The sequence below is a fragment of the Rhinoderma darwinii genome, chromosome 2, assembly GCF_050947455.1.
Source record: "Rhinoderma darwinii isolate aRhiDar2 chromosome 2, aRhiDar2.hap1, whole genome shotgun sequence".
Classification (NCBI taxonomy): Eukaryota; Metazoa; Chordata; class Amphibia; order Anura; family Rhinodermatidae; genus Rhinoderma; species Rhinoderma darwinii.
In genome coordinates, this window is record NC_134688.1 from 20326438 (window position 1) to 20345270 (window position 18833).

The 18833-nt window shown below is 44.8% G+C and overlaps 1 protein-coding gene across 6 annotated transcripts in view; it reads right to left on the minus strand.

The window, feature by feature from the left end:
• GRM5 (glutamate metabotropic receptor 5) overlaps positions 1–18833 on the minus strand; it is a 356124-nt gene that overhangs the window by 68892 nt on the left and 268399 nt on the right. For all 6 annotated transcript variants that reach the window (XM_075851443.1, XM_075851446.1, XM_075851447.1 and 3 more), the window contains exon 4: positions 8693–8928. In XM_075851443.1, coding sequence (XP_075707558.1) covers positions 8693–8928 — 236 coding nt within the window. The remainder of the gene's footprint in view (positions 1–8692; positions 8929–18833) is intronic.

Genomic DNA, 18833 nt, shown 5'->3' on the forward strand with positions numbered 1-18833 from the left:
TGAGTGGCGGGTAGATTAGGGCTCACTTGTCTGTTTCCCTACCCCGACATTACAAGAACTGTTAAATGTGAACACAGCCTATAAATACGCTCCTCAAATCCACACATTGATACAAATTTTCACTACTGCAATTAAACTGATATCAATCCATAATGATTTGCTGCTATAATCCATACAGAGTAGAACATTTTCCCCATTTTTAATATCTCAGTAATAAACCTCTCGGCAAATGAAATTGTAAGATTTAACAGCAGAGATTATATTTTCTGTCAAAAATGGATGATAATTGACAACTTTATGACATGAACTAAGTTTATTTCCTCCAGCTGAATTAAAATATAATCCTAAAGGAAGAGTAAAATTAAATTTAAAAAAAAATTATATAAAAAAATTCCATTTGATTCTTTTGGAATCAATATTAGCTATATCAATGAGTGCAAGCTATTCTCTCAGCTGTCAATCAATTTTGTTTTTTGGCTTTGTTCACACTAGCATCATTAGAGCAATCGAGCGGGACGAAGCCGTAGTGTAATGCGGCTTGACTGGGCGTAGAAGCAGGGAGGCTGAAAAGGAAAGAAGGGTTAAGTAGGTCAGGAATGTAATGGGTTAAACAGTAAGCGGAGTATGGGTGGGCTTTGCAGGGTATAGGTTATTTAAGGGGCAGTAAAGGGGAATGGATATAGTTTGGCGCGCAGAGGGAGAGAGTTGGAGCTTACCTGAGTGCAGAGATGTTGTCTTCCATGGATGAGTTATTGGCAGCGGTCCGGGAAGCTGTGCAGCAGCGAGGACAAGAATGGGTACAGTCCACTTTGATGGTGGCTGTATCCGCTAGCGGGGATTCGGCGGCAGAACAGGTTGCCAGGGCCTGACGTTCTAGGCCGCCAGAACGTCTCAGCCCTGAGGTTACCCCATGAGTACGGCGCCGTCTAGGGAGCCCCCAGAGGGACCCTCCTGCCGCAGACTTCCGGAGATGCTCTGCCCCAGCGACGCTGCGAGTGGGGATGAATCCGGCGGGGCTCGGCGGGAGGCGGATGGGAGGCTCCTCCCCCCTCCTTCAGGACGAAGTGCGGCAGAGAGCGGTACGGCTGATCCAGCTGGTGAGGTGCTTGCCAGGGAAGCAGCCAGGCAGGGGAATATCCTGCAGACAGGAGCGGCACGGTCCCAGCAACGTGCAGGCTCTCAGGAACCGGGTCGATCAGCAGCTCCAGCTGCTGGAGCAGCGGGGAGTGAGTCAGCAGGAGCCGTGGAATTCCGGCGCTGGCTGCGGCCTGCGCAGGAGTGTAGGTCGGCAGCCTGTTCGTCGTAACCAGGGGGCGAAGCTTAGCTTCCCTGGTCTGGCGCACGGAAGTGCTGCCAGGGAGGAAATGGAAGAAAGAGAGTTCTGGAGGATGCCGAGGATGACGCCGATGACTTCTCTGATGTCCCTCCACACAGAGATGGGATTCCCCGGATGACGGCCAGGGGCGCTGCCAGCAGGCCAGAGAGGTCTACAGGAAAGGGTTCGGCGGCTGCTGGGTGTCCTGCCCAGGGAAGGCCAGGTGAGGAGCGTTCTGGTTGTGGGGAGGGTGGGGGGGTCTGTATTGCCTTGGGGTTCTGGGGGGCGGATGGATGCGGAGAGGTTGGTGCGTGAGGTATTGTCTGGGGTGCTTGCTTTGTTGTCTAGAATGGGGGGTGGGGCAACGAGTACGAGTGGTTCTCCGGCTGTGGTGTGGTATGCGATGTTTCTAAGTCCTTTATGGTTAGTCAGGCATTGAAGGGTTATCGGAAACCGGGTGTGCGGAGGGACACTCGCCGGCCGGTTACCTTCGAGTTATTGGGATCTTTGGGTAGGTGTTTGGAGCAGGTGTGTTCTTCGAGTTATGAGGTTTGCTTATTTAGGGCGGCATATTCTTTGACGTTTTTTGGGGCGTTTAGAGTTTCTGAGTTGGTGGCGTGTAGTGGAACCATGGTGGGCGGTTTGTTGTTGGGCGATGTTCAGCTGGAAGGGGGCTCTGTGACATGTACTATTCGGCGGTCAAAAACAGATCAGACGGGCAGAGGTTTGAGAGTGATTTTGGCGCATTTGGAGGGTTCCCCCGTGTGTCCGGTTGCTACTGTGGAGCGATTTTTAGTTGAGCGGCCGCAGGATGGTGCTCCGCTTTTGGTGCATGCGAGTGGCAGTTTTTCGAAAGTGCTTGGCCTCCTTGGGTATGGTGGAGAAGGAATTTTTTTCTCATTCATTTCGGATTGGAGCGGCCACAGAGGCTTCCAGGTGGGGGTTGTCTGATTCGGTGATTAAGAGAATTGGAAGATGGGGGTCTGCGAGATTTAAGGGTTATGTTCGGCCTCAGTTGGTATATTAGTTTGCATGTTATGTTCTGTTTAATGTTTTTCAGGCGCTGACGTTTGTCTGGTATGGATTGTCGGCCATTCATTTGTTTACTGGGGTGCACTGCGGGCGGATGTACGTCCGGACGATCGACAGTTGGGTTTGGCACGGTCAGAGATGCAAGTAAGGTGACTGGGGCTTAGGAGCATGCTGTTGAACAGAGTCCTGTCTGAGGTACAATTTTACGCGGCCCTGGATAGACCGCCTGATGTGTTACTTTTACACATAGGGGGCAATGATATTTCTCTCAGACCTTCCAGGGATTTGGTTAGGGATATAAAGTTGGATCTGTTGCATCTCTGGTCATTTTTTCCGGGCATGTTAGTGGTGTGGTTGGATATCGTGGCGCGTAGTGCTTGGTGGCAGGCACGCTCAGTAGTTAGCTTGAATAAGGCTAGGGCAAAGATTAATAAAGAAATTGCCCGCTTTGTTCGCAGGAACGGTGGGATTGCGGTGCGTCACCGCGATTTGAAGACACCATCGGCGGAGCTGCGCAGAGCCGATGGGGTACATTTTGAATGCGATAGGGATTGAAATATGGTGCTTGGGTTTGCAGGAGGGTTTGGAGCTTGCCCTTCAGGTGTGGCGGAACGGCCGACAGTAAGGTTTCACTGTAGCCCGTCGATGGCGGGAAAAGGGGGTTCCTTGGAGGCAGAAAATTTAGGTTATGGTGCAAGAAAATGGGCCGTGCATCAGATTGGTGTAAAATACATCAGGTGGAGTTGCTGGGGGGATGGAGTCCCCAGAAGCCATTTAAAAACGGTATACGGTACCTTTGGGTCAGGTGTGGACGGCCAAGGGTAAAATTGTTTTTTTGGAGACTGCCTTCAAGGAGCTTTTCCTTCCTCCCGAAATTGGCCTATGTTTTTATGTTATCTGTTATTACTATTGGTTATTTATATGTAATACTTGTATATATTTATAATTATGCTAAATTTGCATATTTGGTTCAAAATGTTATTTAATAAATATGGCTGCTATGGCCTTTCACCACAACAGTTGTCGGAGTGTTATTCAAGGGGTAAAGATGAGGGGTCATAGTTAAGCCGACCGACGTATTCGATCCTTTAAAGTCATGACTTCTATAGAGGAGCCATGATGGATAGGACAAATCAGTTGTTTAAACGGTCCTTTACAGAGAGCCTGCAGACTGCCGGAAGGTAAGAAAGATGTAATTTCCCCAGATAGTATATATTACACAGGTTTATATATACACATGTACTACTGATTTATGTCAAAAAACGACAAGCTTCAAGTCAAAGACAAAATGCACATGTCAATCCATACAGTTGTTGAGGCCATTATTTTCTAGGATCAGCATCTATGGGGAAAAAAAAAAAATTTCTGTGCAATTTTTTCTTTCTTTCCACAATTGGAAAGATGGCATAATTATGCCATGGATAGGGGATGCTGCAGTTAATAAAACAGAATGGCTTCGATAAAATTGCGTAAATGGAATTTTTGGGGAACAGCATTTGCTGCAATGTAGCATCTGACGGTTGCAGAATGCAGTAGAACTGTTAAATGTGAACACAGCCTATAAATACACTCCTCAAATCTACACATTTACACAAATTTTCACTACTGCAATTAAACTGGTATCAACCAATAATGATTTACTGCTATAATCCATACAGAGTAGAACATTTTCCCTCCGTTTTTAATAACTCAGTAATAAACCGCTCGGCAAATTAAATTTCAGGTTTCTCAAGTGTAAGATTTTACAGCAAAGATTATATTTCCTGTCAAAAATGGATGATAGTTGACAATTTTGTGACATGAACCAAGTTTATTTAATCCGGCTGAAATAAAATATAATCCTAAAAGACGACTAAAATAAATATAGATTTATAAGATTCTAAGTAAAGAAAAAAAAAGTCATAATTACATTTTCACAAAAAATTGCATTTGATTCTTTTGGATCAATATTTGAATCATCAATTAGTGCAAGCTATTTTTCTCAGTTGTCAATCATTTTTGTTTTTTTGGCTGTGTTCACACTGGCGTCATGACTATTGTGAGTACTGGAGCCATGATGGATAGGACAGGTCGGTTGTTTTAATAAAACATTGTAATGGGTTAGGTTTCTGATTTTTATGGAAAAGAACAGTGCAGCAATGCAGAGGGCAATGGAAACCTGATGGAAAGGACCATCACTAGTGTGAACAGAGCCTTAAAGGTGACCTGCAGCTTAAGGCCTTATTCACACGAGCGTGTCACACGGCTGTTGTTTCATCAGAGCGTGTGAAGGGTCAGTGAAAACATAGGACATGTCCTATTTTTTTTTTGCGCTTCACGCACCTCTCCATAGACTCTAGTCTATGTGGGATGCGTGATAACGCGTCCCGCAGGGGTACAGTATGGATGCACCGCGAACGTGAATAACTGCCGGTTCGCAACGTTCGTGTCAATCTAGGCTTATTCTGCAGAATCCACATCTGTGAATCCAGACAGGGAGGCTGAACCATTGCCTTTAATCAGAGGTAATGGGGCCCGACACCGGGACTCCCAATTATCACTTATTGCACTACTATCCTCATATATAACTAGGGCCAATGTGTGATTGCAAGTATGCAACCTCTGTCAGACATTAATATATGGCTATTTGTACAGTATGGAGCAATTACTTGTATGTTCTGTCTGGTGGCTATAATTATGTGTACAGTATGATGTCATTAGTTACGTACACAGTATGGCCGCATTAGTTATGTGTAATGTATAATAGTATTATTTATATGTAAAGTATGACAGCCTTATTTTTGTGTACTGCATGATGGCATTAGTTTCACGTACAGTATGGCTGCGTTATTTATGTATGTTGGTATTAGTTATATTTAGAACATTGCCGCGTTATTTATGTGTACTCTATGTTGGTATTAGTTATATGTTGAGTTTGGCTGCATTATTTATGTGTAACAGGGTCTTCCAGAAGATGACACAGATGTCGCAGTCAAACAAATGGTTTCTTTATTAATCAATAACACACACATCTTACTGAACGGTCCTAACTAGGGTCGGTAACTCACTCTCTGCAGGTGTCCCCAACAAGTTGGGCTACACTAAAGTGAATGCAGGCTCCACTGCCTGCCCCAACCATGCCACTACAGCTCGATGAAAGGCTACCCTCTACTACACAGCTTGCCCCGTTAAGTATAAGGTGCACCAGTCACTCTAATGGGGAATTGCCGACAACTACGTGGGAAACGGTGGCCGCTACGCCACTACCTTAACGGATCCAAACTCTCCCTTGGCCACATGCCTGCAACGTGCATGCCGCTAAATGTTTGCGCAACACTACCGAGAACGGTCCCAAGCCACGGAGAGGCACACACTCAATTTTAGTCCAAGTGCTTTCATGAGGCAACATCTCTTTAAGGACGGCTCCGGCATACACGTAGTTCCAATAAAGACTGAACTCTGTAGTGTCTGAACACAGTCCAATAATGTACTTATCACTTTACAGGTGGATGGCAGACCAACAGTGGGCAGGAGTGGCTTAGGGTTGTGCGATAATTAGGGCTGTTCACACTCTCAAGATGTCCTGACTTGGATGACACTCCACACATTTGGCGCTCTAAGCATGCTCCTTTAATCTCCAGAGCACTACTCTGGCCTAAATAATGTCTGCTTCTCTGCAGCACGCTCCTAGAACCTACACTTGGTGCTTACAGCTCACTCCTGCCTCCCCCTCCGCCTACCGTCTATCATTAGAACAGGCGTCTTGACCCCCATTCCTCCTTACTGTATGATTGCAGTGAGCATCTCTAATGGAGCATGTGCCTTGCCGCTCCATTAAATGTCTGTGGGGCTGATGGAAACAGCTAGTCGAAGTGAGGTTGAAAGGGGGATCGGGATCCCGTTCTAGTGATCGATGGAGATCTCAGTGTTGGGGCACTTAGCAATCCTACATTCATCACCTTTCCTGTGTATAGGTAATAAATGTTCTAAGTGGTAAAAAAAAACTTGAAGCGTAGTTCCGCAGTGTCTCCCTCTGCTCTCCCCCCTTTGAACGTCAGGAGAAGGTTTGTTCCTTCCCTACTGTGGCAGGGCATTGGCGTCACGGCTTCAGAGCGGGAAACAAGCAAAGCATCAGCACTGTCATGGCAGCGGCTCTCAGAAGTGTTGGGCGCCGTTGCCATGACAGCATTGAAGGTCTGCTCAGTCCTTGTTCGGGAAACGCGCTCCCCTGCTGTTGCCTGAATAATGCTCTCCTGCTGCGGCGCAGACAGATAGAATAATGAGGAAAACAAACTCACCACACATTAAGACTACTGAGGCGGGAAAAAGATGCTGGACCACAAAGATGGAGTATATTGCGTGTACTGTATGATGGTTTTAGTTATGTGTACAGCATGGTAGCCTTATTTATGTGCACTGTATGGTGATATTAGTTATGTGTACAGTATGATGACATTATTTATGTGTACAGCATAGCAGCTTTATTTATGTGCACTGTATGGTGATATTAGTTATGTGTACAGCTTAGCAGCGTTATTTATGTGCACTGTATGGTAACATTATTTATGTGCACTGTATGGTAACATTATTTATGTGTACAGTATGGTGATATTAGTTATGTGTACGGTATGGTGACATTATTTATGTGTACAGTATGGTGATATTAGTTATGTGTACAGTATGGTGACATTATTTATGTGCACTGTATGGTGATATTAGTTATGTGTACAGTATGGTGACATTATTTATGTGCACTGTATGGTAACATTATTTATGTGTATAGAATGGTGACATTATTTATGTGTACAGTATGGTAGCCTTATTTATGTGCACTGTATGGTGATATTAGTTATGTGTACAGTATGGTGACATTAGTTATGTGTACAGCTTAGCAGCGTTATTTATGTGTACTGTATGGTAATATTATTTATGTGCACTGTATGGTAACATTATTTATGTGTACAGTATGGTGATATTAGTTATGTGTACAGTATGGTGACATTAGTTATGTGTACAGCTTAGCAGCGTTATTTATGTGTACAGTATGGTGACATTATTTATGTGCACTGTATGGTAACATTATTTATGTGTACAGAATGGTGACATTATTTATGTGCACTCTATGGTGATATTAGTTATGTGTACAGTATGGTGACATTATTTATGTGTACAGCATAGCAGCTTTATTTATGTGCACTGTATGGTGACATTATTTATGTGTACAATATGGTGGCATTATTTATGTGTACAGTATGGTGACATTATTTATGTGTACAATATGGTGGCATTATTTATGTGTACAGCATAGCAGCTTTATTTATGTGCACTTTATGGTAACATTATTTATGTGTACAGTATGGTGACATTATTTATGTGTACAGTATGGTGACATTATTTATGTGTACAGTATGGTGACATTATTTGTGTACAGCATAGCAGCTATATTTATGTGTACTTTATGGTAACATTATTTATGTGAACAGTATGGTGACATTATTTATGTGTACAGCATAGAAGCTATAGTTATGTGTACTGTATGGTGGAATTAGTTATGCATACTGTATGGGGACATTAGTTATGTGTACAGTATACCATTTCCTCTGTGTTCACTGATGAGCTGCTATTCAGGGGGACAGATATTCAGGGGGACAGTGATATAGGTTCCCCACCCAATATTACCTGCTTAACACAGGAGGAAGTACAGCTACGTCTGAGCAAATTAAATATTGATAAATCCCCTAGCCGGACGGCAGGACTTAAAGGACTACTAGTCAGAGGCGTTACTTGAAGCTCCTGGTCCCCAGTGCAAAATCTGTAATGGGGCCCTTTGACCTAGCATGTGCCATTTATAATGGTGTCTTCTTATGTGACAAAGGAACATTGGGCCCCTGAGGCACCAGGACCCGCCTGTGGCTGCTAACCTTAACATATATACTTTACTGTGCATTAGCCAGTAATTTGCCTCCATACACAGTGCTGCTGTTCTGTTACGCCACATTGGAGGCTTATGAGTCCCCCTCCCCCCACAGGAGCTGTTACTGCACCCCTTAAAGCTACGTCACTCCAATTTCTCATTAAATAAATTCAATACAATATCGCGACATGCTAACAAAACCCTTGACAGGCTGCAACTCACATCACAACCACTGGGTGGCCACACATAGACAAACAAAACAGGTTATCTCGTGCCATATATCTCAGAATATGTTGAGATATAAGAAATGGTAAGAAAGAACACCTGTATATTGATTTTAGATTCTGCTTTTATTCACATAAACTGTGCATTGAATTTTCCTTCCTTTGTAAATTTCCTTAAATTACATTCTGTAATGACACTTTAATGAAAGGACACATCTATTCACTCACCGCCACAGGTCTTGTTGTAGATTTGGTTGTCCTGCGAATATCCTTTCAATTTGCACTTGAACTTGTTTTGCCAAAACTCCTGGAACCAGGGATTGCGGAGATTGGTCTCTGGCCGTAGCTGCAGGTAATAATCGTCAAACCATTTCACATCAGGAGACTGCAATTTGATGGTGATTCCTCCGGCAGCCTCTCGCTGATAACCGTCTGTCACATCGTACCTGTCTGCCCAGCCATCACTGCGGAGATAAATAAAATGATAAATCCTCGTGTTCAGAATCTCATACAAAACATGTGATTGATGTTCTTATCTGTAGAACATTTCTATAATAGCTACTTGATTAAATCCCACATATCCCTCATTGTTCCCTCAAACTATAATCACAGATATGGAGGGAATTGTTTTATTTAAGATTTATTTAAAGGGCCAGCTTACTTTTAGTTAACAGATCTATTTACATTCCATGTCTCACTAACACAGGTGCCTGGTTTGTTACAATGTATCACATCTCTCCCTTGTCACAAGCCGTGCATCTGTATCAGTTGTACATGATCAGGACGAGTTTTTTTTTTTTCCTGTTAACTTTTAACGTTAAAGGGGTTTTCTGGTAATGGGGCTTTTTTATAATAATGACCTATCTACAGGATAGGTTATCAGTGTATGATCGGTGGGGGTCCGACACCCAGACCCGGCACCGATAAGCTTTTCCGGCTGCCTCTTGCACCGCAAGATATGCAGTGGTCGTATCGGAAGCAGACGGCTCTGTACCAAGTAAAAAAATGTAAAATAATTTGGTATCACCACATCTGTAACGACCCGAATTATAAAACGATTATGTTATTTAAACATAAAGATGTATGTATCCCAAAATGGTACCAATAAAAACTACAAGTCGTTCCACAAAAAAATGAGCCTTCATACCGCTACATCGGTGAAAAATATAAATGTTACGGCGCTTAGAATATGGCGACACAAAAACAAATACTTATAAAAACTGTTTTTATTGTGCAACGGTAGTTAAACATAAAACAAATATCAATTTAGTATTGCTGTAATCGTAATGACCTGCAGAATAAAGTTATCATGTTATACACAGTCGAGTCCCAATATTATGACCACCTCCTACTTTCAAATGTCAACACTCGTTGTTGCCATGGGTCAAAGGGGCGATTTATCAGAGTTGCAAAAAAGAGATAATTATTGGCTTTCGGGTCACGGGTGTCTGTATGTCTCACACAGCGCAGTTTGTGAACTGTTCGCGTGCTGCTGTGGTGACAGTGTTTCGTGAATAGATAAATGGCACCATTGGAAATAACCGACGAGGAAGCTGTGGAGCAACCCGTGCCATTGATGTGAGAGGTGAACGACGGCTACGAAGGTGCATGAGGGCCGAACGACACGCTACATTGGAGCAGTTCACTGTGAAAATCAACCAGGGGGCTACCAGACGTGTGTCTAAAACAACAGTTCAGCGAACCCGACTGTGTATGGGGCTCCGAAGCCGACGGATGGTCACTGCTCCCATGTAACAAAGGTGCATTGGAAAAAAAGTCTTCAATTTGCATGGCAGTATCGGAATTGGACCACCAATGATTGCCAAAGGGTTGCCTTCTCCGATAAGTTGGCGTGTCAGATGAGAAACATCAGAGAACAAATACCCTGCAACCATTGCTGGAAAAACTGGTGTCGGCAGCGTTATGGTCTGGGGAATTTTTTCATGCCATTCTCTGGGCCGCTCATCCATGTGGAAGTCTCTGAACCGATTTGGATATGAATCCATTGTTGCAGATCACGTCCCCCCATACATGATGTTTGTCTTCCCTGAGGCAGATGGAATCTTCCAGCAAGACAATGAGACATGTCACACGACTAGAAATGTCCGACAGGAAGAGCACGACCAAGACTTCCAAGTACTTCCCTGTCCCCCTAATTCACCAGACTGGAACCCAATTGGTCATCTGTGGGACCTCAATCGTCTTGTTCGCTCTATGGATCCTCCCCCCACGCACCCTCCTGCAAATGTGGGATGCTCTGCACGGCCCCAGATACCGGAGACCACCAACCAGCACCTTATTGAGTCACTCCCTGTCTGTCTAGCTGCTGTCCGGGCTGCACACGGCGGTTACTCTGGATATTAGCTGCTGGTCATAAAAATGTGACTAAAATGAGGGCACAAAAAGGCAGAATTGCTGTTTTTTCCATTACCCCCAAAAAATAATAAAAGTTAATCAATAAACTATATGTACCCTAAAATGGTGCTATTAAAAAATACAACTTGTCCCTCAATAAACAAGCCCTCACACGGCTATGTCTACGGACAAATAAAAAGAATGGCTTTTTAAATGCGACGATGAAAAAATGGAAACATTTGCTTTGTCATTATGGTTCGAAATATACTGGTCCCTATAGTGTTAATAAATAATAATAATAATAATAATAATAATAATAATAATAATAATAATAATACATTTAATGTCGCTTTTTTCCTTTAAATTATTTTTCTCACAGGTATTCATAAGAAAATTAGATTAGACAAACTCTGGGTCACCAAGATTAAACCCATTACCGGCATTCAATGGACCACACATCAATATCCTGGTTGTCAGCAGGTGTTCTCTGTACGTAGCAGCTGTCAACCATTATATATAATTCGACATAATTGGAGCGGAGATGATTTCTTATGTTTTCCTGCAATAATTACATTATATTACAAAAAGTCACTGAACAAAATATAAACAAAAACATTGAAGCGGGTCAGTCATCAGACTATGCTGCCCTATAAGAAGGCAGCATAGTATAGGGACAGGTCCGCTCTACCGCTAGCCAAAATGGCGCAAAAAAGTATTGTGCCATTTGGGCTGATAGGAGCTAAGAAAGAATACAGCGTACTCATAGCTGTGGGTCCAGTGGATACATGAGGAAAGCGCCCCCTGCCTCCTCCTGCCCCTCTCAGCATTGTATCTGCAATTAGTGATGAAGGAGGCGGGAGGAGACGGGGGGAGCGATCGCCTCATGAATACAGCGGACTCATAACTATAAGTCCGGTGTATTCTTTGATCGCTCCTTTTAGCCGAATTGCACAATAGTTTTTGTGCCGTTTGGGCTATTAGGAGAGCGGTCCTGTCCCCGTACTATGATGCCCTTATATAGGGCATCGGAAGACAGATCCACTTCAACTATAGTCTATTATTGGGGGTGTACATCAGGGCAGAATAAAAAGTTTAAAAAGATCCCAAGACATTAAGCTGTATCTTTGATCCACTACAACTATACCCTATTGAACAGTAAATAATAGAAGTTGTCTTGTCTGCACCACATGCAGTTCACCTTGAGACCAGCTGACTGATTACGGAAAAGGGTCTCCCTTAAATTGTGGGGGGAGGGGGCATGATATAAATGCTTGTCTTCACCATCAGTATTCATTGATGTCCTCCAGACCTGAGAGTAGCACTGGATGTAAGGCCTCATGTACATGACCGTAAATCACGGGAGTATGTATGGGGACATAGAAAATAATCGGTCCGCAATTTATCCATAAAAATGTGGATAAATAGTGGCCGCAAAAATATGGTTGTGTGCATGAGGCCTAATTGTAAGATGTACCTAGGAAATGGGTGTCTTAAAGGAGTCAAAAAACTTCCTCGTGAATTAATAGCGGCATGGAATCTAGCTAAAAGGCTTAATCCTTTAGCTAGACTAAATAAAAGTTGTATCTTAGTTTATTTCCACACATTTATTTGATAGCCGGAAAAGCTGTGTATTTTGTGTGCTCCTGCACAGTTGTACTTTTTTGATTATCTATTGCCCGCCAGGTATCAGGGTCATTTCGTAGTCCTTGCACTACCTACAAGGGGGCTGTGGACAGTGTGGCACTACCAACCAGGGGGCTGTGGGCAGTGTGGCACTACCAACCAGGGGGCTGTGGGCTGTGTGGCACTAACAACCAGGGGGCTGTGGGCTGTGTGGCACTAACAACCAGGGGGCTGTGGGATGTGTGGCACTACCAACCAGGTGGCTGTGGGCTGTGTGGCACTACCAACCAGGGGGCTGTGTGGCACTACCAACCAGGGGGCTGTGGGCTGTGTGGCACTACCAACCAGGGGACTGTGTGGCACTACCAACCATGGGGCTGTGTGGCACTACCAACCAGGGGGCTGTGTGGCATTACCAACCAGGGGGCTGTGGGGCACTACCAACAAGGGGGCTGTGGGGAACTACCAACCAGGGGGCTGTGTGGCATGATTCCATGTAAAACCAGGGGGCTGTGGGCTGTGTGGCACTCCCTACCAGGGGTCTTTGCGGCACTCCCTACCAGGGTTCTGTGCGGCACTCCCTACCAGGGTTCTGTGCGGCACTCCCTACCAGGGGGCTGTGCGGCACTCCCTACCAGGGGGCTGTGTGGCACTCCCTACAGGGGGCTGTGTGGCGCACACTACAGGGGGCTGTGTGGCACTCCCAACAGGGGGCTGTATGGCGCACTCTACAGGGGGCTGTGTGGCGCACTCTACAGGGGGCTGTGTGGCGCTCCCTACAGGGGGTTGTGTGGCGCTATCTACAAGGGGGCTGTGTGGTGCTACCTACAAAGGGGCTGTCTGGCGCTACCTACAAGGGGGCTGTCTGGCGCTACCTACAAGGGGGCTGTCTGGCGCTACCTACAAGGGGGCTGTGTGGTGCTACCTACAAGGGGGCTGTGTGGCGCTACCCACAAGGGGCTGTGTGGCGCTAACTACAGGGGGAATCTGTGAGTGGGGGCTGATGATCATTTTACTGTGAGTGGTGGGCTGATGATCATTTTACTGTGAGTGGTGGGCTGATGGTCATTTTACTGTGAGTGGGGGGCTCATGGTCATTTTAATGAGAGTGGTGGGCTAACGGTAATTTTACTGTGAGTGGGGGGCTGATGGTCAGTTGCTGAAGGAATTTTGAGTCATATTTTTTTTGCCTTACAAAAAACATGTGTGAACGTGCCCTACGAGTGTAGTGCTTGTTCTTAGCCGTTTTCTGTTTTTCTCAAAACAATTTTTGGTAGGGGGACCCTTAGCAATTTTTATTTTTCCAGTGCTGCCTCGAGTCTGAAAAGGTTGGGAAACTCTGTACTAGGCTACAGGATCACGCTGTGGAGCAGCTCAGTTCGTCATGGGAACGGGGCCTAAAGGGGCATTATAATTTTTTTATGGGACATTTTTTTTTAATGATGGGGTGGGGCGCAGAAAGATCATTTCGCACAGGGCCCCATCTATCCTAGGGCCGGCCCTGATTGGAAGGAACATGTTATTTTTGCCTTATTAGATATATTACAAATATTCACATGTACTACAAAAAAACAAAAAAAGTTATAACCGGTACGCTATAACGTTAGTCAATTTTTAAGCTTTTGAGTCTATCGTTCGCGCTACCTGATATGAACTTCTGCTGATTATTTAGTGTGAATTTCAGCACAGGGTGGAATTGAAATTGAAATTTTTTAATTTATTAGTATTTCTATTAAGGTTATGTAGGTTGCCTTTAAACCCTCGCCTGGCAGACTTGCTGTTCTGAAGTTATTTCTTTGATCTTATCAATATGACATTAATTATGGGTTTTATGCAATTGGCTGGCAGCATGTTCATTAAAGTAGTTGAAGTTTTTGGAAAAGATTTTAGAAAACTCCTCAGATTTTAAATTGACATGTTTAATCACCTTTTATCAAAACCCACTGCAACGTTTACATGAAGGTCTCCTATATAAACCTTCTATTATATACATTGTATTCATATTCCCAAACTTGTAACTTGAGATGTGCAAATCAGCAAAATGTGATTCTCCGTTGCTTCACCGGTACCAACATTTGACTATCTGGGAGTCTGATGGAGGAATCTGGGTTTGGCGGATGCCAGGAGAACGCCAGATCCCACAGACACCCCAAAATCTTGTAGAAAACCTTCCCAGAAGAGTGTAGGATGTTATAGCCGCAAAAGGGGCACAACTCCACATTAACCCCTTAAATGCTATGTTCACCTTTGAAAGGACATTTTTTTTAGATAAATTAATGTGTTATGTGATTTTACACAACTTTCAAATTGACTTATTAAAAAATGTTTTTACTTTTTAAGATATAGCTTCCTTGTATCCTGTATATATAGCAGCTGCAGGGGCGTAACTAGGAAAGACTGGGCCCCATAGCAAACTTTTGACTGGGGCCCCCCCTCTGCTGGGTATCACACAACCCCCCCCCCCTTGTAGATAGTGCCTCCCTATAGATTCCACCACACAGCGCCCCCCTATAGATAGCACCATACACAGCCCCTGCAGATAACGCCATACAGCCCCCCTGTAGATAACGCCATACAGACTCCCTCTGTAGATAACGCCATACAGCCCCCCTGTAGATAACGCCGTACAGCCCCCCCTGTAGATAACGCTATATAGCCCCCCCCCCCAAAAAAAAACGTCCTATAGTTTGTCCTACAAAAGACATGCATCCCCTATCCACAGGATAGGGGATACATGTGTGATCACTGGCAGCGATAAGGAGAACGGGGGACCGAAAGTCCCCCGAAGTTCTCCATGACTAACCTCGGACTTCCGGCGTCTGCGCAGTTCAATAAAAATGAAAGGAGCGCTGGTCACGCATGCACACAAGCGCGACCGGCGCTCCATTCATTTCTACGGAGCTGCCGACACAGACCCCGGAAGTCCGAGGTTTGTCATGGAGAACTTAGGGGGGACTTTCGATCCCCCGTTCTCCTCATCGCTGCCAGCGATCACACATGTATCCCCTATCCTGTGGATAGGGGATACATGTCTTATGTAGGAACAACCCCTTCAGTGGCGTCGCGCTGTAGCAGCCATAGCGGCTGCTAGCGGAGCCTGCGGCCATGGGAGGGGGCCGTGCCGGCGGGTGGCACGGGCCCCCTCATGCTGCAGGCCCTGTAGAAGTCGCTACGGCTGCTATAGCGGTAGTTACGCCACTGCGTATAAGTTTGTACGGCGTAAAACTACAGCTCCCAGCATGGCCGGAACAATGGTAAGGATATGCTGGGAGATGCGGTTTCACAAAAAAAATCCTATCACCATCATCTCGCTGCAGATCATACAGTGACTACATTACTGATTAGAGGCAGAATAAACATTTACATTAAGTGACTCACCGGTGACGTCTCAGATTCTAGTTCTTTTCTTCTCCCTCCGGTTCAGACATCTATGATGGATTTCTCCCGGCCATGACCCATTTCTGCAGTTTTCCGTTTAGATGTCTTCAGCTTCTCACTTTTAAAACATTTCTGCACCTATAAAACGAAGTTAAAATTCTCAACACATCTAAATATAACTGTCACAAACACACAACATGTCCCCTGTAGATAGTGACCTACATAGAAGACCCTGTAGATAGTGCCCACATATGGACTCCAGAGCTGCAAGGCAATAGTGCTAACCACTGAGCCACCGTGCTGCCCTACATATAGCTTCCCCTATAGTTAGTGCTCCACGTATAGCCCACCTCTGTATATAGTGTCTCACATATAGCTCCCCCTGTATATAGTGTCCCACATATAGCCCACCCCTGTAGACTGTGCACTACATATAGCCACCCTGTTGCTAGTGCCCCACAGGTAACCCACCCCTGTATATAGTGTCCCACATATAGACCCCCCTGTATATAGTGGCCCACATATAGACCCCCCTGTATATAGTGGCCCACATATGGACCCCCCCTGTATATAGTGGCCCACATATAGAGCCCCCTGTATATAATGGCCCACATATAGAGCCCCCTGTATATAGTGGCCCACACCCCCACATATAGACCCCCCTGTATATAATGGCCCACATATAGAGCCCCCTGTATATAATGGCCCACACCCCCACATATAGACCCCCCCTGTAGCTACTGCCCCACATATAGACCCCCCTGTAGCTACTGCCCCACATATAGACCCCCTATATATAATAGCCCACATAAAGATGACCCCCCCCCCCACTATAGATAATGCCATTCACATTTTTATGAGGGAAAAAAAACAAAAACTTGACATACTCACATTCTCCGGTTCCCACGCTGTTCACTGGCGATGCAGACATGCTCTCTTCTGAGCATGTCTGCAGGAGTTGAACGAGCGTCCTCCAATGACGCTGATTGGCGGGGCAGAATGACTTGCCCCGCCAATCAGCACCTTCCAAGCATGGAAGCGGCGCGATGATGTCATCGCGCCGCTAGCCAATCAGTGTCATTGTAAGGCACTGGATGGTCAGGCACGGAACATGCCCGGCCATTCAGTGCTAATACATGTATTTGGCTGCCGCTAGCACTGGGGCCCCCTCCGGTGCTAGCGTCACCTACAGGCATGAGATGGCCTGTGTAAGGCTCGGCGTCGCGGGCCCCACAGTAGCGACGCTACCGCTGTAGTAGCCATAACGGCTGCTAGCGGCGCCACCGGGCCCCCTCAAGCCCCGGGCCCCGTAGCAGCCGCTACTGCTGCTACCGCGGTAGTTACGCCACTGAGCAGCTGTATTGTACCATCATAGCCGATTCCGTCAGGGAGACGCAGGACCAGCTTTCAGCCGAGCCATCATCTCAGGTGATTTGATGGCCGTGGCTTTGACAGAACGATACAGCTCCTCTGTATATAAGATCCATAAAAGCTAGATCTTAAAAAGTCTAAAGTTTTAATAAAAGTTATTAATTTTTTTTTATAATTCTTTAAAAGATATACATAGCCTTTAACCCCTTGCCGTCGCAGCCCTTTTTCAGATTTTCATTTTCGTTTTTTCCTCCCCACCTTCCAAAAGCCATAACGTCTTTATTTTTCCGTCGATATAGTCCTATGAGGGCTTGATTTTTGCGGGACGAGTTGTAGTTTTTCGTAGCGCCATTTATTTTTCCATATTATGTACTAGGAAACGGGAAAAAAAATATTTGTGGGGTAGAAAATGAAAAAAGCAGCGATTCCTCCATTGTTTTTTGCGCGCTGTTTTTACGTAATTCACTGTGCAATTAAAAAAACATGTCAACCTTATTCTGCCGGTCAATACGACTACGGCGATACCAAATATTTACAGTTTCTTCTATATTTTTCTACTTTTACAAGTAAAAACCATAAATGTAAAAAATAAAATTTATTTTGTGTCGCCAAATTCCGAGAGCCATAACTTTTTTATTTTTCCGTCGATTAAGTGGTATGGGGCTTATTTTTTTGCGGGATAAGCTGTAGTTTTTAATAATACCATTCTGGTGTACATGCGACGTTTTGATCACTTTTTATTTCAATTTTTGTGGGAGATGAGATGACCAAAAAATAGAGATATTGGTGTTTAGAATTTTTTTTTACAGCGTTCACCGTGCGGGTTAAACAATGATATATTGTAATAGTTCAGACTTTTACGGACGCGGGAATACCAATTATGTTTATTTATTTATTTACTATGCTCTTGGGGGAAAATGGGAAAAGGGTTTTTTGAACTTTTAATTTTTAATTATTTTTTTTTACGCAAAAAAACACAAAACGTTATTTAATTAATTTTTACTTTTTTTATTAGTTCCCCTAGGGGACTTCAACCAGATCGCTTGCATGATATACTGAAATACTAATGTATTGCAGTATATCATGATTCTGACAGACCGGAGGCAGGGCTTAATAGGTGCACAAAGATGGCGGACCTCGGGGGCCTTCATTAGGCCCCCAGGCAGCCATAGCAACCATCGCCCCACCCCCTGCGATTGCATTGCGGGTGGCGTGATGAGCTGTTAGAGGGGGTCGCCCCCCTCTTTCTAACGATTTAAATGCTGCGGCGCTATTGACCGCGGCATTTAACAAGTTAAACAAGCGGGATCGTGCTCGAGCGCGATGCCGCTAGTTACTCTGAAGTGTCGGCTGTAACAAACAGCCGACACCGGCATCGTATGGAGCGGGTTCACTCCGTGAGCCCGTTCCATACTTCCCCTACCTGACTTTGGCGTAAGGATACGTCAAATGTCGGGAAGGGGTTAAGGACGCAATTTCTTTGGCTGTCAGGACACAGCAATTTTTTCATCTTTGCATTCTGAAAGACATAACTTTCTTATTTTTCATGTGTCATATGAGCTTCATAACTGTTATAAAAAATGGCTTTCCCCGTGTGGTATAAATGACATGTTAACTCTGCGTGTCAGTACGATTACGGCGA